Below are 26,403 nucleotides of genomic sequence, written 5' to 3'. Positions count from 1 at the left end.
ACTATGTTGGCCAGGCTGGTCTCAAACTTCTGTCCTCAAGTGATCCACCCACCGCAACCTCCCAAGTGCTGGGATTACAGGCGTAAGCCACCACGCCTGGCCAAGACTAGCTCCCTTATTGGGTCACTCTGGGGATCAGATGAATTAATAGATGAAAAATGCTTAGAATAGAGTGAAGGAGCGTGACTAGCCTACAGTATATGCTCCATGAGTGTTAGTGAATACTATTGTTGAAATGTTTGACTAGACTCTGGAGATGGTTCTGTTGTTTTCTGTGGTGACAATATTAGTCGCATTATTGATACGGACTTAACCCACTTTTCCCCAGATAATAAATAATAACAAATAAATTTCCAATAATAAAGCATTAGCTATTATTTTTACATGTTTTTATACTTTTTGTAGTTTACGAAGTGTAAATCCTGCAATGTAGTAAGCATGGTTGTCATCTCGATTTTTCTGAGGATCAGGAAGGATAAGTGACTGCTAGTAAGAGGCAGAATTAGGAACTAAGCTCATACCATCTGCACTGTAGGACTCTGCAGTTTCCATTTCTCCAGAGCTGTAGTATTTTCTTTGTTGTCTCCACTCTTTGGTCCCAGAGTCTCCCCACCAGTAGAATCCTTAGCCTAGATCAGTGTTTTTCAACCTCAGCACTATCTATAATTGGGGCCAGATAATTCTTTGTTGTGGAGGAGGGGCTTGTCCTGGGCATTGTGAGATGTTTTGTAGCATCCCTGACCTCTACCTACTAGATGCCAGGAGCAGCCCCCAATTGTGACAGCCAGAAATGTCTCCTGATGTTGCAGAATGTCCTGTGAGAGACAAAATGGTGCTGGCTAAAAACCCCTGCCCAGCCGGGCGCGGAGGCCCATGCCTGTAATCTCAGCACTTTGAGAGGCCAAGGAGGCGGATCACCTGAGGTCAGGAGTTCGAGACCAGCCTGGCTAACATGGTGAAACCCGGTTTCCACTAAAAATACAAAAAATTAGCCGGGCGTGGTGGCGTACGTCCGTTAATTCCAACTACTTGGGAGGCTGAGGCAGGAGAATCTCTTGAACCCGGGAGGCGGAGGTTGCAGTGAGCTGAGATCGTGCCATGGCATGGCTGCCCATGCCAGCTTGGGCAACAAGAGCAAAACTCCATCTCAGAAAAAACAAACAAACAAACAAAAAACCCTGCCCTAGATTAAGGAAGGTGGAAGGGAAATGTGTTTGTTGGAGGAGGGGAAAAGCGGAGGTGGGGGTTGGCTATCATTTATTGAGCACTTACTGTGTGTCAGGCAAATTCCAAACCTTGTCTCTGGTTTACCAACAGAAATCAGGATTATCTGCATTTTCAGCAAAGAAGGACTAGGGCTCAGAGAAATAAAACTCTATGGCCATTAGTAAGTGGCAGAAGAGAGATTTAAATTCAGGTCCACCTGGCAGCAAAGCTTACCACTTTCCCATCACCACCTCCACACAATTTTATGCAGGCTCATGGCATTTTCTTTCTTTTTAGGAACCAAGAAAACCCACACAGTGAGGATTAAATCGGTTTCAAAGTTATTTTGAGGCTGTTCATATGGTGCATACCTGTAAGAAACAAAACAGAAAAATTTCTTTGCAGCAAAATTCTGAGTAAGCCAAGCATTATTTTATTGAGAAAAAGAGGGTTTTGGCTAAATTCTAGTGTAATCGATCATACTTGAACTTCCTTAGATCTTAGAGGAGTAGCAAGGTATGTGACAAAGCATAATTTCATTGTTGTCTTCCAAGTATTTCCCTTTTAGTTTTCTGTCAGGCTGGTACTAATGTGGGTTTCAAATAGATATATATAGTACATAAGCAAAGAATGTGTGTGTGGATATCTGAAATGAATGTGAATGTGTATATCTGAAATGATATACATGTTAATGCTCCTATTTTAATCTACTCTGTGTGCAGGAAATTTGATCAGATAAAATAATGTCATTTATTGGTGTGATAGTTCCTTTTGTAAGTATTATGGGAATCCCGATAGAAGTGAAATATGGAACTGAGTCAGTTGATGTTGAGAAAAACTCTTCAGGGGACCTCAATATTGCAAAGCAATTAGCTTCATCTACACATGACTCCTGAGACCTATTCTAGCATTTGTTCACTTAATGCAGTTTCATTTCTGATGCCTCCACGTTCAGATTATTAATAAGCAGTTAGATGTGTCAGCCTGTTAAGTGACTGTAAGAGAGGATTTATTTGAATGCTGGCATAAGCTATCTTAGTACGTCCTAGAAAATAGTGATAGAAAACATGTTTAAAACGTCATGCAAAACAACCTATGAGATATTTTTGAATATATTCCTTGTGGTGAGAACACATATTATAAAAATGAAATGTTGGTGTTGAATGTGTCATGGTACCTTATGAAAATATGACAGCACTTCCCATGGTAAAAGCCAGTCCCAGGAATAACTTCTATTGCTGGCCATGAGCCCAGACAGGTATAGCTACAACACAGAGTGAGTAGTGGGTCCTGAGCCTTACTCTCTTTCTAAGGCCCAAACTATCTTGTCAAATTTAACCATATCTTGAATTGAATCAGTGTTTGGAAAGTTATAACCATGAGTTAAAAGCAAGAGAGTTACAAAGTTCTGCAGTTCTCAAATTTGAGTAAGTAGGCCTGACCAGACCAAACCCTGTGACCTTCCTAGCCTAGGAAACAAATCAAGGAGATGGAAAATGAGAATTTAAAAAGCTGGGGGGTTTGGTGAGATAATAGTAAACATATTAAGTCATTTAAATCTCATTTATAAAGGCTGAAAGCATTGCTGTGTTTTAAATTTCCTGATTCTAAGGTGCTCAGTTCTCCCTCTCCTCATGGTATGGGGGAAGGAGTAAATGAACTAATGTCTATTAAGCACTTTGCATGGTCCCTAACACAGTAGGCGCTCAGTAAATAGTAATTACTATTAGTTCAGGCTCTTCTGGTACAACTTTGAACACACTGCCAACTAAAAGCCACTGCCAAAATTCTGTGAGAGTGAACGAAGACTTCTGGTTTATGGTGAGCATAAACACACACAGCCTGAAGATCTTAATGCATTAAGTACTTAACAAGGTGGAGTATTTAGTAAGGACCTGTGCAAAGGGCAAGTTGACAGAGTTCTGATGCTAAATTAACTCAGCAAAATGGGATTACAGGAAGATTAGGACAATAACAAGACATTTTTTATGTTAGGGTGTCTCAGACTTCAATGTGCATAAAAATGATCAAGGGGTCTTGTTAGGATGCCTATTCTGATTCTGCATTTCTGGGGTGGGGCCAAGATTCTGCTTTTTTTTTTTTTTTTGAGACAGAGTTTCGCTTTTGTTGCACAGGCTGGAGTGCAATGGCACGATCTCAGCTCACTGCAACCTCCGCCTCCCGGGTTCAAGTGATTCTCCTGCCTCAGCCTCCCAAGTAGCTGGGATTACAGGCATGCACCATCACGCCCAGCTAATTTTGTATTTTTAGTAGAGATGGGGTTTCTCCATGTTGGTCAAGCTGGTCTTGAATTCCTGACCTCAGGTGATCTTCCCACCTTGGATTAAGTGCTGGGATTACAGGCATGAGCCACTGTGCCCGGCCAAGTTTCTGCATTTTAACAAGTTTCCAGGTGATGCTGATGCTGCTTGTCCAGGACCACACTTTAATGAGCAAGGCTTTATTAAAGACTCAAAACCAAATTCTTTTCCCTAGCCCTTCCTTTTGTCTCCTGCCTATGCTCAGCACCTGTTTCATGTGTGGTCAGAATAGCAGAGTTTCTCACAACCCAGCTCCAGCCCTCGGCCAGGATCCCTGGTGACCCGGGCAAACACACACTTCTTTAGGGTCACGGGCAGGTTACTGAGTCAAGACTGCCAAAGCCCCACAGTGATATTTTCCTTCACTTCCCATCCTCCTCCCTCTCTAGCCACCCCAAACCCGGGACTAGTCTTGGAGCTGCTTAATAATAACAAAGCCAGCAGCAGAGTGAGGCAAGATTTCAAAGCAGAGTTTTTCTTGTTTGGCAATTACCTAATTTCAGGATGCGATTCACAGATTTGCAAAACCCATGTGTGTGGAAACCGTTTCTCCTAAAAGATGATTAAAAGCAGATCCTCTCCTGAAAAGGCGACATAAAAATTAAGTGAGTGACAGTATGGAGTCTTCCCGTGCCCCAAATGTTTGGATGCATGTAAATTACATTTTAATAAAATGTCTACACACGAGTTCATACACGCATGCGCACACGCAAATAGTGGAGGATCTGGTTCTAATTACTTGTACTTTAGTTGAACTTTGGTGTTTCCTTTGACTCTCTCCCTAATGTATGTGAGCTGTAGGCTTTGCAGTCCTGCAGTGAATCCACAGAAAAAGGAAGAAAAAAATCCAGATATGCTCTCTTTGGTGCCAACAAAAATGAAGTCCAAACGAACATTTTGGCCAAATGCAACTTTGCTCTTCTCCCTTAATTAGCTGAAATTACTCCCTTCCACTGGGATTCGGAGCTCTGGGCTCAAAATTCCCCTGGGGCCATGCAGGAAATGTCTTTTGCGTTATAACTCCTTTTTCTTTTAAAGCTCAGCTGCCCAGAGAGTGCATTAAAATACTGTCTTAATCATAGAAGGTTCTAGTAAAAAGGCTAGGCTTTCCTAATGCATGATGCCTGCCTGCCTGTAATCAGGCCCAACCTAAAATCCTGAAATCTGTCAACATGGTTTAGCCAGCCGTAAATTAGCTCTCACAAAGAAAAAAAAAAAAAGTATACTGAGCTCTCTTAAAAATGTTATCTGCTACTTAATCTAACCTTTAGAAAAATGCCAAGCATGTAAGGAATTGTGAAGGGAGCTATTGTCGAAGACTTTCTGTGTGTTTAAATGACACTCAGGTGTGTTGTAACAACAAGGACATTTATACTGTGTTTTCTCAGGTGAGTTAAATTCGTAAGTGCCAAGTCCTCTTAACAGGCAGCAATGTTAATTTCTTTTCTTTTGGGAATGAATCAACCCAAGAGCTGTGGCAGTGTTTAAGAAAGCTTTGTCAGTGGGAACTCAGGAATTCTGCTTTTGTACCATCCCAGTCGGTGGAGATTTTGTTTAGCTTTGTTTTTGTTTTGTCTGCAAACAACCTCTGAGTTTGAAGTCCTTTTAGAGGACTGTTTCTCAAAATGCAATCCGGAGACCTGTGCCCGTCCACAATGAGAGAAGTTCAGACATTGAGAGCAAGTGTTTCGAAACTTTTGCAGTAATTTGACAGGGTAATTTTATGTCCATTAAATCTAATTTTTTTTAAAGAGTTGGAGCTTGTGCTTTGGACATCTTTGTTTTTCCTTAACTCCTATTTCCTGGAGATTCATTTGTATTGAACTTGATCAATCCATGAGGGTTTGGGGGAAAGACTAAGAAATGGTGCTTCACCATTGATAGTCTGAAAAACACGAATTTAAAGCAAATGTCCTTCTCCCTAAGCTCAAGAATTCTCCTGCTGCAGGCCACACTTCGAGGAACATTGATTTAAAGGCAAATGAGTCCCATGACTAATTTATTGTACAAGGAAGGGGATTCTAGCTTTGTTTTCCTTAGTGATAGTTATCTGCATGTTGTGGGGGTGGAGATGTCTAAAATAGGGGCTAGCAGCTTCCAAGGACAATGCTGCAGGTTTGGTTCATTCTCATCTTCCCTGAGGCTCACTGTCTCCACTCGTGTGCAGTTCAGAGCAGGCCTCTCAGCATCACTGGTGCTGACTGTGCTCTGGGCGGGGACCCACAGAGCCAAGCATCCATCTCACCCGAGTAGCAGAAGTTCCTCTGACTTGCCCATTCCCTGACGAAGCAGGGCAGCCCATCTGGTTAGCAGTTTGGATGCCACATTGGAGGCTGCTGCTTGTTGGGCATTCAATCAGCAAACAGAACTGAGTAAGTCCGTAAGTAGGCAAGGAAATAAATAAAAACAGGAGACAAAAAGCAGATCCGAATTATTCCTCAAAGACTGCTTCTCCAAACTGAAATCACATCAGGATGGCTGCAGTGTAGTTGTTTTATTGAATGACACAAGCCTCTTTTCCCCCTGGGAAGTCTAAAAACTGCTTTTTTGGCCTGCCTGAGATCGCTGAATGAGCTAATACAGAACACATTGTCTGCTGAGCCGGCAGAGTTTTCAAGCAAAAATTTTATCATTCCATAGACTGATTGTGCTTGCCTGCAATAAGGAACAAAATGTTTGAGGCTTCTCAAGGGCATTTGATGAATCTAACTCTAATTTAAAGGGACTAATAGATTATTGATTTAAGCAGGATGACAGTGAACAGATCAATGGCTGAGCACTCTGTATCTACCTTAAATACCAAAAATGACTGGTAAAAGGAAAGCCATGGGCTGTCCCCCTGCTTGTTTCCCACTGACTTTCTTGGGGGGTGGAGGAAGGCAAAAAAAGAAAAGGAACTCTGATAAACTTTGCCAAAGTATGTTTTTGCTACCTTACCAAAAAGACAAGAGATTGCATTAAAGTACAACTCTTTTATATTGATGCCATATCCTGGTTGTAATTCTAGAATTTGTCTTGGCACGTTCACCTGAGGCTAGCTTTGGTGATCTGACAGACTATACCACTGAATTTTTTTTTTTTTTTTTTTTTTTGCCTTGCATTGTTCTCAGTGTTATAGGCCACATAGAGGAAATAAAAGACCACTGACCATCAATTCTGAAGGTGATATTTGAATATATATAGTCAAATACTTAATTTTTTACTACTGGTGGGAAAATTTTTCCAAAGATGATTTTTTTTTGGGATCGTACATAACGTTTTTCCCTTTCTGTTTTTGTGGCATTTGTAGCATTCAAATTATGTTCATTTATGGCATTGGCAGGATTCAAATTATAAAAACAGTAGAAAAAACCAATTTATCATTTAAAAACATAGCCCAGTCACTTCCTCTTGGAAGGCTCCCTTGATTTCTCCTGGGATGAATAAGGCGTATAGTTCACTCTGACATTATATTAGTGGTTCCCAAACTACTTCAGTTTGGATTCGCCTGGGAATACTTTTTATTATTTTTATTTTTTGTTTTGTTTTTCTGTTTTAAATCTTACAGTCAGCTAAAAGGGAATATTTTTTAAAAATGGCAATTCCTAGCTCCATTCTCAGACATTCTGGCCTAATAGATCTGGGATACAACTTGGTCATTAGGACGTTAAAAAGCTCCCCAGCTGGTTCTAGTGTGCAGCCAAGTTTGGAACCCACTGTATTATCATTGTTGGTTTATTCTCTATTAGGCCAAATTTGTCAAGGATAAGGGATTATGTACTATCACTGCCCATAGTGTATAACACAATGCCTGGCATGTTATGTCACTCGGCCAAACAAATGATTGAACACATGAACAGTCTGAGAATCTATTGTACTCATATGAGAAAGTTCTTAGAATTATTGGTGAAATCACCACAACCTAAATAAAAGTCCAGGGCTCTCACTATTGATTACTTACAATAGAACATTTTCATTCATGGCAACTTTTCAGGAAAAGCCTTCTGGATTCATTCATTTGTTATAAATGACTCTTATCCATAGGAAAAGATCCAGTCTTTGTAAAATGTTTTGGGATCCTTAACGTCCAGTAGACTTCCCGTTTTTTGTGTGCTTTGCCCCAACTTTCTTGGGGTATTAAATTATGCACAATTTTGTTTCCTTTCTTTGGGAGATGAAATGCTGGACTCCCTTCAGTGCATGTGTTTGAAGTGGCATATTTATGGAAATTACTACCTACTTTTGAAATTCAGGGCATAGCTCTGACAGCTGATTCCAGCCCTACCAGAATTCTATTTACAACTTTCCTAGACAAGCCAGATTAGCTGTTCTACATGAACAAGTAGGACCTTAAAACACACCGCTCCCCACCTTCCTTCTGTGAAGAACTCAATGCGAGATTGATCATAGTGGTGACGACATGACTCTGTCAGTTGTTGAAGCACATGGATGGAAGTAGAAGCACACAAGTCAAACCACTCCAAAAGGTTTGAGAGGCATCTGGGGAAGGGGTCACTTACGTTGATATCAGGAGTGTAAATCCACACAGCCTTTCTAGAAGTCAGTTCATCAACATGCATTAAAAACAAAATATTTTTAAAATAACAACTTTTGAACTGATAATTACACTTCAGTAATGTATTTGAAGGAAATAAAGATGTGGTGAGATTAGCTACAAAGTTGTTCATCACAATGGAATGTTTTCTGTGAAAAATATTTATCGACAAGGAAATAAATTGATGACATCATAGGTTAAACAAAGTCCTCAGCAGTGTCAGTATAATTCCACCTTAGTAGACAAACCCAAAACATTTATGTGCATAGAAAAAAATTCTGGAAGGTCGTACACAGTGAATTTCTCTGAGTGAAAAGATTGTGCGTGATTCTGTGTGTATTTTTTCTTAGATTTTTAACAGAGAGTGATACATTGTTTTGTAATTTTAACAAGCAGTGTTTTCTTGTTAATTCACTTTCAGTGAAGCTGATTAGTTCCGTGTGAAGAATGCTTTTGCATCTACTGCTTGATAGCTGACAAGCTTTAGTGACATCTCAGATGCCGGCCCTTCTATAAAACAGTTGCTACCACTGTGCCAACTTATTCAAAGTAAGGGCTTCCTATCTGCCAGAAATAATCTACTCAAGATTGATATCTTCATCCCAGATACCTTGGTTCTAACCAGTAAAGACTACAATAGATTTATCTACTAGGACCTCTACTACTGAAATGAATTCATTCCAAGATTCTTCTGAATTATGAAAATACTATAATTATAGTTGATTCTGTTCCAAAGGGCTAATTAATTACTTTTTTAAGGAAGCAAAGGAGTATAAGAGCTATTTGGTTTCTAATTTTATCATTTAACAACTTAGAGGGACTCTCAGTGCTCAAAATGAGGGAGAAAAAGGAAAAGGAAAAAGTTCATGCGCTAATTCAGCAAATATTTATTGATTATCTGCCATGTGCCAGGACCTCTACTAGTCCTGGAACACAGATGTATACAATGCAGGTGAGTTTCTTTGCCTTATGAAACTCAATATTTAGAGTATGGGGGATGGCAGATGTAGAATATAAAATTATATACAAACATCTAAAATTTGAACACTGGTTAGGGTTTTATGGAAATAAAATAGTGAGACAGAGCGACCAGGAATGGAGAGGGGCATTTTAATGAGCGAAGTCATCTCTGGGAAGGTAACATTTGCTTTGTGATCTAAGAAATGAAAAACAACCAGATATTTGAAGGTCTGAGAATATCCAGAAAGGACAAATAGTTATCGCAATAGCCTCAGTTGGTGTGAGAGCTTGGCCTATTCAGAAGACAGAATAGATGCCAATTATAAAGAACTCAATAAATTAGGGGACTCACTGAAGGAAATGATGCTGCTAAAAGGCCGTGTGATGAAAAGCCTTGTAGAACATACTAAGGAGTTTGACTTTGATCTAATTGGTGACTATTGGAGGGCTTTAGATAGGCAAGTGAAACAGATGGATTTTAACATTTGAACAACTATCTTGACTGCTTGTTTGAAGAATAGACACTAGGTAGGAAGAAGGGGCATGAAGTGACCAACGAAGAAGCTATTGCAGCAGTTGTGAGAGGCGATGGTGGATTACTAGCATGGTGTGGTAGCAGGATAGTGATGTGGGGATGGATTAACAATAAGTTTAGTGGGTAGAGTTGACCTGACTTGCTAAAAGCTTGCCTGCAGGATAAATCCAGTCGGGAGAGTATCTACTCTGGGAGATTGTACGCAGTAGGGCAACTGGAAACTTTATATTCTGGAAAATATACTGTGTATTGAAAAGCAATTTGGAGACTAGAAGATTCTGGAACATTATTTAACCACTTTTAATTCCCCTTCCTGATTTCCATCTTATTTTATGAGCATATTTACCTGTGATAGAAGTACAGCCAGTTCTTGCTTTGATTCTGAGTACAATCCTGAAGAATTAGGGGTAGGAGAACAACCCGTTCTTATATTTTGTGAACTCCCATTTCCCATGGAATTTGGGTGGTTAGATAACAGGATGGAGGATTATGTTTTTTTTTTAAATCTAGAATAAAGAGTAACATGACTTAAAAGTGAATCGCACCACTCTGTGTCATCATTAGTTTTAACCTACTGCTTCTCAAACGTTAATTGTACATTTAGTCATCTGGGGGTTTCATCAAAATGCAGATTCAGATTCCACAGGTCTGAGCTGGGACCTGATACTATTTTTCTAATAACATCTTAAGTGATGCTGATGCATGTTGGCCCAAGGAGCCTTCTTTGAATAGCAAAGGTCTTACCCATATTGTTATTAATGAAGATCAGTTATGGCTGCATCATGCTAAAGACCCTCGCAATATACTTGTTGAATGAATAATTTGGGCATTCTCTTCATTTGTCCAAAGGAAAATTTTAAAATTTTTATTTATTTATTTTTTTTTTGAGATGGAGTCTTGCTCTGTTGCCCAGGCTGGAGTTCAATGGCACGATTTCAGCTCACTGCAACCTCTGCCTCCTGGGTTCAAGTGATTCTTCTGCCTCAGCCTCCTGAGTAGCTGGGATTACAGGCGCACACCGCCACACCTTGCTAATTTTCGTATTTTTAATAGAGATGGGGTTTCACCATGCTGGCCAGGCTGGTCTCAAACTCCTGACCTCAGGTGATCCCCCTGCCTCAGCCTCCCAAAGTGCTAGGATTACAGGTGTGAGCTACTGCACCCGGCCCAAAGAAAATTTACTTTTGGTTAAGTGAGCAACAAGGTCAAGTCGTTTGAGATTCTACATGAATCAGAAGCTACTGGGGTTTGTAGTATGATTATCTGAATTGGTGTCTTGGCTCTACCACTGCTCTGTTGGTCTTAGTTGGACAAGTCGCTTCCTTCCTCTGAGTTTCTGTTTCTGTTGTGGGTAAAATTGTGATAAAAACCACGGCCCTCACAGTGCTGTGTGAGCTGTGGACTGTAAGTGAGAGATGTATGAGACTGCTTTGTAAACCGTAGAGCACCACATCAATGTCAGTGTCACCACTGCTGGGCCTACAATGACAGCTGTTTTTATGAGCTCATTCCTGCTGGTGTTATTGCTGAATTTGGGGCAGAAGCATATGAATTCACTGTTGAAAAAAGTAATGAACTAAAATACATTTTCTCTTTTTTCTCTGTCTACCCCATCTCTCTTATAGCGATTGAAACACAGAGCACCAGCTCTGAGGAACTCGTCCCAAGCCCCCCATCTCCACTTCCTCCCCCTCGAGTATACAAACCCTGCTTCGTCTGCCAGGACAAATCATCAGGGTACCACTATGGGGTCAGCGCCTGTGAGGGATGTAAGGTGAGTATTCACACCTCTGTGCCTGATGAACTCTCATTCTCCATGTACTTTCTGGAGGTGACCTACCCAGTTCCAAAAATGGGCTGGATGTGTAACATCACCTCCCATCAGTGTGGCGAATTCAGTTATATTCAATGGTTTTTATTACTTCCTTATATATCTTCGGTTTAAAATTCAGAAACTTCTGCAAATGACTGATTAGGGTCAAAGGTTCTAAGGCCTTTAAAATACCCCCACATAATAATTCCTTTTAGATAATAAGAACTGGCTAGGCCAGGTGTGATGGCTTACGCCTGTAATCCCAGCACTTTGGGAGGCCAAAGTGGGCAATCACTTGAGGTTAGGAGTTTGAAGCCTGCCTGGCCAACATGGCAAAACCTCATCTCTACTAAAAATACAAAAATTAGCCAGGCATGAGTGGCTGGTTCATCTAGTCCCAGCTACTCAGGAGGCTGAGACACGAGAACCACTTGAAACTGGGAAGCAGAGGTTGCAGCCAGCCAAGATCACACCACTGCACTCCAACCTGGACAACAGAGCGAGACTTTGTCTCAAAAACCAAACAAACAAAAAACAAAGAACTGGTTGGAAGAATCTTGAAAAGCATCATTCTTTTTCTCTTTAGAACATGCCGTCTGGTGTCTGTAGTTTTATTTTATTTTTGAATATGACTGACAGTCCACTGAATCAACTTGCAGGGAATCCAAGGTTGCAATTGGGATTTGTCTGCTGGCTGTTTTCCTCAGCTCTGTGGCCTTTGAATTACAGTTTGATTTTCAGCCTGTAGGGACTTGCTACTGTATGTGTGTCATAAATTCAGGGGAGCTGGATTTAAAATTCCTGCCTACAGAATACTGGAGGCTGAACATGTGTCAGAGAGTAGTATATGGCTGCTTTGAATCAAGCGAGACAATTGTAATCAAGTCCAACAGTCTTAATTGAGTGAAAGAGCTTCTTCTTTTTTTTCAGGAAAGAAAAGAAACAATGACTTCAAAGGCAAATACAACTAACTCATCCATAAAAAATTTCTCAAAGGAACTATGGCTGTCTTGAACTAGCCCTTCCCTAGATATATAACTTCTTTAAGTCCTTTCTGGATGGTTGTTTAGATCTGTTGTTTATACATCTAAATTGCATGATTCATTTGTAATTGTTAACATGTTGGAATAATGTTACAGGTACTCCATAGCATTTTATATTTGGCTTATCAGAGTTAGCACTTAACTGTATATATTGGTTAGACACTGTTGTATAACAAACCATCCTAAAACTAAATGGCTTAAGACAACAATTCTTTATTTAGCCTGCAATTCTGTGGGTCAGCAGTTTCAGCCAGACTCATCTGCATGGTTCATCTGGACTTGGCTAGGCTCCACCATGTATCTCCGGGCAGTTGTAGGTTAGCTAGTTGGCTCTGCTTCTAGGGGTGCTGACTGTGGGCTGGGGAGACTCAGCTCTCCTCCATGTGATCCCTCATTCCCATCAGGCTGGCCCTGGCTTGTTCGCAGAGGCAGGGTTCCAGAAGACAGAACAAAAGCACATAAGGTCTCCAGAGGCTTAGGCTAAGAAGCATCTCATTACCACTTCTGCAACACTATTGGCCAAAGCAAGTTGTAAGGTCAGCCTAGACTCAGTACGTAGGAACATCAGCTCAACTTTTGTTCTTCTTTTAAATAAAATAAAACTAATCTGTCAACTTGAAAAAGCTTTTTTGTAGAGATGGGGGTCTCACGTATGTTGCCCAGGCTGATCTCGAATTCCTGGGCTCAAGTGATCCTCCCACCTTGGCCTCCCAAAGTGCTGGGAATACAGGTGTGAGCCACCGCATCCAGCCCCTCAATTTCTTAATGGGCAGAGCTTCAAAGTAATAAATGATATAGATATGGAGGGGCCAGGGGGAATGGGTATCATTTTTGTAATTAAACCACTGTACTGCATGTCTGATTGCCTATGAACACAAAGTGGTTGGGGACCCTAGCTCCACTGCCCAGCATGTCATACACAGTCTGGCATATAGTGGGTGCTTAAAGATTGAACAAATGTGGCTGGGTGCAGTGGCTCACGCATGTAATCCCAGCACTTTGGGAGGTCGAGGCAGGCGGATCACGAAGTCAAGAGATCGAGACAATTCTGGCCAAAATGGTGAAACCCCGTCTCTACTAAAAGTACACAAATTAGCTGGGTGTGGTGGCGCTTGCCTGTAGTCCCAGCTACTTGGGAGGCTGAGGCAGGAGAATTGCTTGAACCCGGGAGGCAGAGGTTGCAGTGAGCCGAGATCACGCCACTGCACTCCAGCCTGACGACAGAGTGAGACTCTGTCTCAAAAAAAAGAAGATTGAACAAATGCGTAAATGTCACTCAGCCCCTCAAAGTAATTTTGTGAGTTTTTCCCTTCTTTTCAAATCATTGAAATAAACATATTTGTTATGGTTTATTAATATAATAAGGCCAGTTTTGGGAAATTCATTAAAGGCTTAGGAACATCTCTCTGCCTCTGGGATTGTGCTATTTTATGGCAGTTCTCTTTTCTCCAGTAGATTCTGACATGGTAGTCAGGAAAGTTACATGGGCAACCAGTTGGCAGCTGACTAAAAAGCAAGACATTTGTTCATTCAATTATTGCTTTATTATTAGTAACCCCTAGCTGAACCTACTTAAATTTATTCTGAGATTTGGAAAGGTTTCAGTGGAATAGCTAGTTCATTTTGTCCACTTGTTGTGCAATATATAAATAAATGATTTTCTAATGTTTATTTGAAAAGTAAATGAAAAGATGCTTCTTTATTTCTGAAAAATGTTAAGTCATCTCACGTCCAGAAATCTGAGTGAGGTATGCTGTAATTCAGCTTACCTGCTCTCATCATTATCCAACGTGTCTCTGGGGCACATACTAGGAGCTGCATATGAAGCTGTTTCACGATCTGTATAGCACAAACTGCTTTAATCAGCTCATAGTCAGTGAGTTCTCTGACCTTAATTTGGGATTCTGACTCTTTTTTAGGAAAAACCCCAATAAAAATAAAACCCATACCGGCACAAGCAACTTTGATAAACTCGGTTAAGTGATACAGAGTCATATTATGGTGTATCTTTTTAACAGAGCTATAAACCCAATAAGGTCAGGTGAGTTCAGCAGCCAGTTGAATTTGATAATTTTTATATTGTGGGTGGATTGCTCTTCTCCCTGGTCATTGAGAAAGACTTGGTCTACATTTAAGCTTGCTGGGAAAATGCAGTGACAAAATTCACAGAACTGAGAAACATGAGGAGGTAACGGTAAAATGTAACAGCCGAAGAAAAAGAAATATAACTTTAAAAAAATTAAATATAATTTTATTGTCATTTAAAAAATTATCAATACAGTATAGAATTTATTGTATAAAAACAGAAAGTTAGAACAACCATGATTCTACCCTGGGAGAGAACCCCTGTAAAACTCAGCTTTTCTATAAGTATATGCATATTGTTATTGTTTCAGAAAAATGGAATTTTGTGTTGTATACTGGTTTTAACTTAATCTTTAATAATATTTTATGACCCAAATTTAAGCAACTGCATAGCTTTTATGCTTATACAATTAATATAGTAGTTTATGGATATGTCATAATTTATTTAACTAATTAATTAAGGTGTTTACAGTTTTTTTTTTATTATAAATAACACTTTAATGTATGGCCTTTAAGTATATCTCTGAAAATTTCCTTAGGATAAAATTTTCCTTAAGATAAATCAGTATAAGTGGAATTTTTAGATCGCTGGCTTTGTATATTTGTAAGGCTTTTGAATCAGATTGCCAGAATACCCCCTAGAAAAGATTATTGTCTAGTAGTCTGTAAAAAGTAAATCCTTTTGGAAACTATCTATTAGGAATCTCTCCCTTGTGATATAATAAGGTAATGAATCCAGAAGCAACTTTTCTTCTTGAATTCTGCCTGTATTTAATTTGATATTTACTATGGGCCCTGTGTGTGGTATCATTTTAGGATACCAGCAGATGCACCATAGGCCCCGGTTGACCTGTAGAAACTGGCCCAACCATTGGCTGGAAATCAAAGTTTACTACTGTAAGCTGAGAACCTCTGCTCTAAAGTAGGACTCCCAAACAGAGCCTGGTATATCTTCAAGAAGTAATGCCTACAGTGGCTTCTGCCTGTCGTAACCAGGATGACCTAATTGACTATTATTTGGGGAAGAGAACTTTCCGTCCTCCTAGGGACTGGGTGACAGTCTCAGCCTCTGCTGCAGCCATATGATGGTGGTTAGAATTTAACAAGTGGGTGTGGTCCATCTCTGGGAATGAATGGTCAGCGGCTGCTGTATTGAGACATTACCATGGCAGCATAACCACTAGACACATGGTAGGGATGCCCCGTTTAGGGGGTTTCCAGCTGAGCGGTGGCAGTTTTTGTGTAGGGGACAAAGAGTACACAAAATGAATGTGCAGCATGGTTAGCCAAGAATGTTTAACAGTATAAAATAATAAAGCAATATTAAAAAGAAAATAATAGGACAAAATAATATAATGTCTTTGGAAAGCAGTCTTATTGCTCATAGCTAAAATTTAATGCAAAATTTTGGCCTTAATCATATTTTACATTTCAATTTTTATAGCTTTTGAGGAATGTGAAGTCTAGAGTGAGAATGCTGGGATTTGAATTCTAGCTAGACTACTTACTAGCTTGGTGCAACTCTCTTTTCTCATCTGGAAAAATGGGGGTGATATTACCTACCTCATAGTATTGTTGTGAGGATAAAATGTTTTTACTATGTATAAACCATATAGAATAGTACCTAGCACATAGTAAGTGATAGGTACTAAGTGGCACATGCATGCTTAGTTATTGTTTTGTTTTGTTTTTTTTTGTTTGTTTTTGTTGAGATGGAGTTTCACTCTTGTTACCCAGGCTGGAGTGCAGTGGCGCGATCTAGGCTCACTGCAACCTCTGCCTCCCAGGTTCAAGGGATTCTCCTGCCTCAGCCTCCCGAGTAGCTGGGATTACAGGCTTTACAAGCATGTGCCACCACGCCCAGCTAATTTTGTATTTTTAGTAGAGACGGGATTTCTCCATGTTGGTCAGGCTGGTCTCAAACTCCCAACCTCAGGTGATCCGCCCACCTAGGCCTCCCAAAATGCTAGGATTACAGGCGTGAGCCACCGCTCCCAGCCTATTGTTTGTTTCATCATTAAGTTATTATAATGACTTTTGCACACAGTGATGTAACATCAATTATAATCTTAGTACTCTTCTTGTAGTGTTCTTTCTGCAGTTCTCCATTCTTTTCTACCAAAATAACACTGCCTCTTTCCTTCAAGGCTCACGTTAAGACCCTACTACTCCATGGAGCCTCCCCAGATTACCCTAGTACAGATGTTGCCAAATTGCTTCTGCAAAGAGCCAGATAGTAAATATTTTAGGCTTTGAGGGCCATGTGGTCTTTGCTGCCATTATTCAACTCTGTCATTGTAGCATGAAAGGTGCTGTAGATAATATGTACAAAAATGGGAATGGCTATGTTTCAATAAAACTTTGTTTACAAAAGCAGTGGACCAGATTTGGCCCTTGATGGTGTTATTCTTCTTACAACTTCTAAAACTCAGAAGCTGGTGTCCCAGAGCTCTCATGCCAAAAGTGGCAAGCCAGCTGGTTTTGCTGGGCTATGGGCCTGGGGTCTGCTGCTCCACTTCCATACTGCTAAAAGAAGTTCATGTCCACCTGCCCAGGGCTCCATGGCTTAGAAGCTTTAAGCCATGTCTGGTCATTCCTCCACCCTTCCATTCACACTCAACTCCCACTTTCCCATCATCCAAAGTCAGAGAAATTAGAAATATCCAAGTAATTGAGCTACGTCCAGAAATACCTGGCATCACACCTTGGAGAGGTTTCTGGAACATATTCTATGCTGTTCTATCAGTTAGCTTCTTCTGCTTAACAAATAACTCAAATGCTTAATGTCTTAAAACAATAGACATTTATTATTCATTATAATTCTGGACAGGTCTTCTTGTCTTGGCTGACTTGGCTTGGGCCAGGTTGTCTAGGATGGTCTCACTCACATGTCTGGGGCCTTGGCAGGATGACCAGATCCTCTCCCCATGTTGTTGCTCACCATTAGCCTAGCCTAGGCTTCTTCACATGGTGGATGGGTTCCCATCAGTAAGAGAAGACAATCAGCATGCTCAAACACTTCTCACCCTCTGCTTTGCATCACATTTGCTGATATCCCCTTGGCCAAACAAATTACATGACTAAGCTTGGATTCTATGGATGAAGAAATAAACTTCACCTCCTAAGGGGAGAAGTGACAAAGTCACCTTGCAAAAGGGAGAGCCTACCAGAACCTGCATTTGGTTACATACCGTCTTCTATTATTCCCTAGTTTGATGGGCAAGTCTCTTCTGACAACCTTGTTCACCAGTCATTCATCCTTAAGCATGTATTTGTTGAACACCTACTAAGTTTCAGGCCCTATGCCGGGTGCTAGAGATACAACAGTGAACATGACAAAGTTCCTCATGGAATTTAGTGTCTCACACAAGGGACAGATGATAATTCAAATTTGGAAAACAATAAACAGAACGGTCTAATAAAGAATAATTTAGGGGTGTTCTATTTCACAGGGGTCAAGGGGGCCTGATGTGATGGGGGTCAGGTGGGATCTCATGGCTGAGAAGGAACCAGCAGTGTGAGTCATAGAGAGAAAGCATTTTAGGTCAGAAACCAAACACTTGGATTCTGGGACCATTTCTACTTCTCCTGGCTATGTCCATTGACTTCTCTTGGCCTTAGCCTATCTGTAAAATGAAAGCAAATCCACAAGTTTGAATCCAGTCCCATGCCAAATACAGACATAAAAGCAGTGAATCCAATAATGGCACTGATTTCTTGTTAGGGCTGGCTTAAGTGGAGCGAGAGGTCTCCAGTGTTTGTACGTCCAAGTGTGGAGTAGAAGGAAGAAGAAAACTACCCTTGTTGGGTGCCTTCTGTACACTAGGCATTTGGGCATTTTTTTTTTTTTTTTTTTTTTTTTTTACCCATAGCGCTTTTATTTGTCACAACAGTTCTGCAAGGTAGGCTCTGTGACCCACATTTTATAGATGAGGTAACAGAGGGTCCGAGTACTTAAGGAACTTGGCCAAGGACACACAGCTGGCCTTTGCTAGAGCTGGGATTCAAATCCTTTTCCTGTTAAAAAAACACTCCACTGCTTCAGTCACACTTAGACAGAAGGTCTGAAGCAGTGGTGTGTTATGGTCTAGAGTGGGGGTTTCATAGGCCACCAAATTTAAAACTAACAGATAGGGGCATATTTTTAAAAAACATATTGTCTTGATCATTTCATAAAAGAAATGACATCTCTGCAACAAAAAATTTAAAAAGGAAGCGCTTACAAGGCAGTCAGTCTTTCCCAAGAAGGGACAGTTAGCAGGCAGAACCCACACATGGGCATGTTCCCAGATGCAGCTTTGTCCTTGTTCTCTACATTTTGCCTTTGATGGGTGGAAACTTCCTATCCCTAAGCCAACCTTTGGGGGCCACAATCCAGCCTGTCCTGCAGAAGGTCCCAGGGCGAGGCCTGGCACAGCCGTGATGGCGTGTCTTCTCCACAAGGGCGCAGAGGAAATGCTTGCTGAAGGTCACATTGGTAGCCTTCTATTTAAAGCAGTCTTTTAAGAGTTTTAACTCCACTAGCCCCCTCAGTCCCTCAGGGCTAATTTTGTCCATTTTTCTCATCTGCCTTTGTTTTGCTAGCCTCTGAAGAGAGGGAGGCCCTCATCTCCATGACAGCGTTGGGCTGCTGGGCTGGGTTTTCCTGGCAGACAGCAAGCAGAATGTTCAGTCACAAAAAGTTTTGCAATCAGGAAGATGGATGTCTGCACTTAATTTTAGAACTTCTATTACATACTTTAAATGAGCTTAATGATTTTATTTGACCAAGGCCATTTAAAACCACATTGTTGTTTTTAATTGGAGTGGATAAACATGAACATGATGCTCTCTTTGGAGAATATTTTTAGCTTTCCTCACTCTGATAGTTGCTTCTGTTTTAGGGGTTTGCTGCAGTATTGATCCCAAAGAACAAAATAACATATCCAAGACAATAACAAAAACAGGACACTCTGTGTGCCACATGTGATAGCTAAAATGAATTATGAAACCTGCCATAAAGTTCATTACTATATTGGATCACACAGAGTAGGTTCCCTCATAGACCCAAAAAGCGGCCCTCTATTCCCTGTTGTTATAATCTGCCAACCATGGAGGATTTACGTGTTTCCTCATTCATTCATCAGACATTTATTAAGTGCCTTCCATGAGACAGGCTCCAGGATATAGAAATGAAAGTTTTGTGTGTATTTTCTTTCCAATGCTGTATCCCATTGCCTAAAAAATACAGAGAACCAGGCCTGTCCAAGAATAGGGATGTAACTGGCTCAAGTCCAGCTGCTGGCTGCTTGGAGGCAGAAAACATGAGAAGCTAGGTGTGGTAAAAGGATTTAAATTCTGGCCTTTGGGGAATGACCAGGCTCAAGTCTTTAAAAGAGCATTCCAAACTTTAGGCTGCGGAGAGGGGCTTAAAATGGGGAACGTGGAGCAGGGGTGGGAGCATGTGGGAGTGGTGCTAGGTGCAAGGTCTGCGTATTCTGTTCTGGAGGCCGTGTTGAGTCACGGTCCACCTGGAGCGCAGCGTGCCATCATTTCAGCAATGCCCATGTTGTAGACTAACCCTTTTGAGGTAATCTCTGCAATTTCACAGCTGGGTCTCCATACCTGGTTTGTTTAAAAATTAGCTCCTGGAACTTCTAAGTAAGTGCCTAATTAGATAAGCTAGTAGTACAAGACAGTGTCTGGTGGGAAGGGAGGGAAACAAAAAGTTTTTAAGTACATTTTAAGGCTGAGAGCAAGAAAGGAAAAAAAAAGTTTTAAAATGCATTTTAAAGCTAAGCTCCTCGATTACAGGTAAATGGTAAATATTCGTTGGATGGATGAATGAATGAGCAAGGAAACAGTGTGGCATGTGCTGTGTGTCACATGTGTGTCACAGCATGTGCTGTGACAATCGTAGCTAAGGGGTTGATGGGCACAGAGAAGGAGCCTCGGATCCCTCTGACACATTCACGGAAGGCTTTTATAGAAGACGTGATTTTATAGACGTGTGAGCCTTTTCCACATGAGGAAGGGGAGAGGAGTGTTCCAGGCAAAAGTTGAAGATGGGGCTGGAAGGCAAGAGGACTCAGAATAAAACTGCCTGTGTAGAGTTATGTGGAAAAATGGAAATCTATCCATTCTGTTAACATTTATTTTGCATAAGCCTGTGTAAACAACTAGGGATCCATAGGATATTAAAGACACTCAAAAGGACTCATTAAATACCATTTCCTCAGAGAAGCCTTCCTTTGGAACCCCCAGGTTAGGTCCCCCTCTTTTACATTTGCTGTTGTTCACCTTCGTAGCACTTAACACAATTGAAATTAAGTCATTATTACCAAGTCATTAGTTTAATGTCAGCTATAAACTCCAGGAGGGCTGGGCAGGTCTCTCTTGTCACAGCCTTATTATTTGGGCTTTGCACAGTGCTAGGGAGGCACGTAGTAGGACGTTAATGCATATGTGCTTTTATCGTAAGTTATATCTAATTATACAGTAATTAGTGTAGTTATAGGTAACGTGTAATAAGATATAATTGTATAATAATGCAAATAGTATATTAATTTCATACATTTTATCTAATTATATAATGAATTGCATCTAATTACATAGGGCTTGGGATGATACATTCATGTAAACATTCATGGAATTATATATAAACAGGACAAGGTCTTTGGTGACCAAAGTCTAGCTCATTTCTTAGTAATTTCTGCTTTCTACCTCAGTTAACCTTCATTGCAAAAGGTATGTTCTCTTTGATACTATCTTTAGGCAAACTCTTTAAGAACTAGTGGCTGGAATGATATACTGAAATGGAAGAGTACTGAGGGCTGTTAGTGCTTTAAGAAAAATCTCAACTTAGAGAATCTACCTCCATATCGAGGAACCTCAAGACAGCTGAAATGACAATCTAGCTTTTCCTAGTAATAATTCCTACGGAAGGAGAAAACACTTTTCTTCTTCTAACAAATTGAGAACTGATTTTGGATTGAAAAAGCAGAAAAATCTGTCTTTTTTTTTTTTCCTTCTGGTGTATGAATAAACAGGAAGTTGGCCGGGGCGGGGGGGGTGAATTCTGAATTAGCCTGCAATTCTGTGTGGTTTTTTTTTTCCTTGGGTTGGCGTGATAAAAATAGTTTATTTAATTTGGTGGTTTTAAGGGACTTATAAATTTTTTAATGGTTAAACGTTCAGGAATGCTTGTGTAAATGCTTACTTTGCTTGTTTGTTGTTTGAAAATATCTAGAACACTTTCATTTGCTGTTTTTGTTATAACAAACTAAAGGTCTGCTATTATTGCAATTATCCTCTTTGTTTCTCCACCTTTTACTAGAAAAGAGAGCTTTCCATATTTCCTTCTCCTGGGTGGACACCTGTAAAGAGGTGATATGAAATGAAATTGTCTGGGAAGGCTTTCCTTCTTCATCAACCCCCTCTACCTTCTCATTGTCAGGGCAGGGCTCAGAGCCCTTGGTCTTCCCACTCTCTACAGTTGCCTCTCTCCCCACCCGCGTACCTGTGTAAAACCATGGAAATAATAAAACTGTCTTATATCTTACATTCCTATAGCCTTAGTGTTTCTAATGCATTTTCATGTATGAAATTAAATTAAGCCAGGCTTAGCTGAAGTAAAAGTAAAACCCACAAGGTACAATGTTTGCTACAGAATTTTTTTCTCAAATCAGCTCTTGACTGGCAGCCTTCTCTCCTCCACACAGTGATTAGGACTCCTGCCAGTGCTGCAGCTTGTCATCCTCTTAGGTTCTTAGCATCATCTTATTCTAGCTACTGGAATGGAAAGAGAACATGGGGGAGGCAGTACACCTGCTTCTTAAAAGACCCGGCCAAGAATGGCATACCTCATTGGCTAGAATAGGACACGTGACCAAAACCAACTGCAAAGTCAACTCAGAGATGTAGTCTAGCCATGTGCTCAGGTACAGACCTACTTTTATGGAACGAAATTATGGATTTGGTGAAGAGCTAACAGTTTCTACCATAGGGTTTTTTTTTTATTTGATCCTCATCATATTTAGAGAAGTAGGTGGAATCGATTGTTTCCCCCTCCATTTCACAGATGAGGAAACCAAGAATTTATGAAAGCAGATTCTACCATCTGTGGTTTTGATTTATAATCTGATTCTGTTACTGAAATGGTTACTGTGGGAACCTCCTTAAATACATTTCTATAAGCTTCCCTGAAACTTATCAAACTATCTTTTCAAGGCCTCTGATTCTAAACATCCCCATATTCCTAGTTCATTCAGCTTTGACATTTTGAGAAACTGGGAAAGCCTTACCCAATAGAGGTAGACCTTTATCAGGGGTTAGATTCCAGTGTCATCACACAAGGCAAAGATCACACGTAGACAAAATGACCTCAGAAAATCCCTTTGAAAAGCACACTGCTGGAAACTGACATATGTCTCTCATTAGGACCTACAAGCCAGCTCTTGCTCTAGCTCTGGAAACAGATCACTCCATGGAACACCAGATGAAACAGTTGTTTTCTGTTCTCTTGTTGTATCAAATATGTGTCCTTACACACAACAGTCATACCAGCACAACACAATGCTCATGTCATGAAAACCACACATCTCTCTCATTGTCTTCTTGTCACTATCTCCTACCATAACAGTTTCTTTGGGATTAGAATTTCTCTTGTGCCTTTTAGGAACTATGTCTTTTTGTTGTTGTTGTTGTTATTGAGTATTTTTCCACCTCAGAAAGGAAGATTAAATGTGTCATATGGATAAGCAACACCAGAAGGGAAAATTTTGTTCTATGGACCCTAGAACTCATCCCTGAAAAAAAAAAAAAAATAGAGGGGAATAAAACTCTGTGTGCATCTCTGCCTGTACAAAGCTAGCATTGTCTGGGGTGAAGGGGAAAAGCTGGGGTTCTGGCAGGCCGGCCCCATTAGAGCCTTGTTCCTTGTTCCATATTGAAAAGATGACATTCCTTTGCTAGCAGCGTCCTGCCTGGATTTCTGGCACCAGTTCTGTGGCCAGCACTATTGCCTGGGGCATTTTTGTTGGGGTTGGTTTTGTTTTATTTCAAAAGCAGCAAAATGCAGGCTTTATAAATGTTCAAGGTAGAACTGTTTTTATAAAGCTTGTCACCAAACTTGTCAGTACAGTCAAGGTGGCCCGTCTGCCAGGGTGTCTGCTTCCTTTTCACTGGTGTCAAGATGTATGAGAAGGCATATATATAGTGAATTTCACTTCTTAACTTGTTCTCAAGTGTTTCTGAGGCAGCCCTTGTGTTTTCACATGGGCTTCTCCTCCCTCTCAGGACTTCATGTAATGTTTCATTTATAACAGAGATTGGTGGATTTGCAAAGTAAATATTTCAATAAGAAAAAAGCAAGATCTTCGGTGACCCTCTCAGTTCTGCTTCTATGGAGGTATTTTCTATGTCTGGGAGTCAAAAAAAAAAAAAAAAAAAAAAAAAAACCTTTATGTTGGCTGCAACTCTGAACTGGAGCGTGTAAAATGTACTTCTCAGGTTCTGTGAGCCTTAAAATAATGAGCGGTAGAAAACTCTGAGGTAGGTCAGCGATGGGGAGAATACCGTGGTTTTATAAAGGATTTTCATGGTTAAACAAATTTGGAGAAACTAGAATGACCAAGCAATGTTAATTCTCTACTGTGCTTTTGAATCTGAAAATAGCAGCAATTCTAAGTACACAACACCACCATTCATACAGCCCTGGAAAGTCCCCCACATCAGGAAAATTATCCTTATTAGTCAAACCCAGTAGGGATCATCTGACTATTCCTCAGGGAAATGAGAATTTTTGTTTGGATCTTACTTCTCCGTATTGTACTCAAATTGTACATGAGCTATGCTGTATCTGGAGACTTTGCGATTATGGTCATGTTTTCAATAAGAAATACTTTTGAAAGCTGCTGCTCTAATTTATATGTGTCATTCCTCATTAACATAAATAAATTCAGAATAATAGCAAGAGAGGGTGGTATTTTTTTTATTTTTCAGTTTCCAGAGTCATCCTGCTCTGTTAGGTGTTCCTTCAGCTAGCTGGGACCCTAAGCCAGTCTACAGTCCCAATACTTGCTAAGATATTGTTTGATGACATTTATTCTGTTTGGCTCTACAGTTTGTCATGCTCATGATTTCATCAAAAACGTTATGCTGAAATGCTTGAATATCTTTTAGTATGTTTGTTGTGTTGAGCTGTGATAAAAAGTATGAAAGTTTTCATTCCAATACCAAAATGTAGAAAGAGGGTATCAGAAATTAAGTGATTCTGCTAATTCTGGTTATTTCACTAAAATGAAATTAAACATATAATTTCTAATTCAATTGTATTTTGCTATTAAATTATCATTTTCTGCTTTAAGAATTAGGTGGAAAGTATGCCCTACTTAAATGCATGTTTGGTGCTAATTCTTGCCTGTTGACCAAAAATTTGAGTCTCATGTTGTGCACAGTACACATACAGATATCATTTTCTTTTTTATCTAAGCATTTGTGGCAGGTAAGATCTGTGCAAAATTATGAATTACATAACAAATCATAAATGGGTCTTACTGTCCTCACTGAATATATTTGGTTTTAAACCCAAACTCATAATGAAGGCACTTCCTTTGCTATGCTCACGTGTATGATGTTTGCTGTTAGAGAGTTCACAGGACTGATGTCCCAGACTTGGTGGTTTAAGATACCTAAAAGAGTATTTTTGGATTATTGAGTCTACATCAGGTATTCCTTCGTTATTTGATTATTTTTATCTGTCTTATTTCTTATGAGCTCTGGGCCTCAGAAAGAATATTCCTGTTCTCCACTACATACACTATCAGAAATATGAGCATTGGATGAGGGATGGTAATAGTGACCTCCAAGGAACTAAATGTTTACCTGTATTATATCGGGGTGGATAAGCTATTATCCACGTAACAAAGCGGGGGAATCCCCTGCAAAAAAAATCACTGTAGATAAGTTATGTTGAAATATATTACTATTAAGTAATTAGTATTTTAGTAACTTATTTTAAATAATAAAGCTGACATTCCTATAAGAATATATAAAACAGAATTTATATAGGAAAGAAAAAATAACTTAGATAAATTTTTGGGCTTGATATGTTGTGACACTTCTTTTTCTTCAAGCCATCTGGGGAGCACAGTCAATGGATGTGGGTAAATCTTCGTTTCTGAATCCTTGCTGGAACCCAAGTCACCTCTCCTCTCATGGAAGTCCTCTGCCATATCCATGTTGACCAATAACATTCTAAAGTAGCCTTCAAGATCAGTCTCCTTGGCTCTGCAGTGCTGTTACTCCTGCTGGAAATGAATCTGGTATTTGTTACTCTCACAGTAACATCCTTTCTTCCATTCACAATTGAGGCCCTAACTCTTCCCATTTTAGTCATGGGAAGGCCAGGTTATGCTGCAGGAACAAACTCAAAATTACAATGGCTTAAAACAGTAGTTGTTTATTTGTCACTCACACCATGTGTCCATTTTGGATAGATAGCTCTACTCCATGTTACCTTCACTCAAGGGCCAAGACTGATGGAGTCACCTCCATTTAGAAAATCACTGGCCCTTGAATTAAGGGGAAGAACAATGGAGAATTGCCCACTTGCACTGGTATCTTTCTACTGAATCTCACACACATCATTTCCACTCACAATTCATTGACTAAAGCAGTTCTCTTGGCCTCACCTAATCCAAATGGAATAGAAGAAAATGCAAACATACCGTGTGTCTAGAAGAAGGAGAATGAGCAGTTGCCAATGTTTACTCCTTCCTTCTGCTCCAAGAATTACAATGATTGTTTGTTTTCCCATAACCGTGTGGTTCTCAGTGTACTTGTCTTGCACAGCTGCATTTATATGCACTGGATAAAGGGTCCCCTCCCCAGCAATATCAAACGCTTTGGGGTCCTTAATAAGAGGC

General features: G+C 40.2%; 1 protein-coding gene across 7 annotated transcripts in view; it reads left to right on the top strand.

Annotated features, from left to right (window-relative positions):
* Positions 1-26,403, top strand: part of RARB (retinoic acid receptor beta) — a 779,733-nt gene that overhangs the window by 632,542 nt on the left and 120,788 nt on the right. For all 7 annotated transcript variants that reach the window (XM_024244251.3, XM_054552500.2, XM_054552498.2 and 4 more), the window contains one exon: positions 11,182-11,330. In XM_024244251.3, the coding sequence (XP_024100019.1) occupies positions 11,182-11,330 (149 nt within the window). The remainder of the gene's footprint in view (positions 1-11,181; positions 11,331-26,403) is intronic.

The sequence above is a fragment of the Pongo abelii genome, chromosome 2, assembly GCF_028885655.2.
Source record: "Pongo abelii isolate AG06213 chromosome 2, NHGRI_mPonAbe1-v2.0_pri, whole genome shotgun sequence".
Lineage (NCBI taxonomy): Eukaryota > Metazoa > Chordata > Mammalia > Primates > Hominidae > Pongo > Pongo abelii.
Note: the sequence above shows the minus strand (reverse complement) of the source record. Positions and strands in the feature narration are given on the sequence as shown.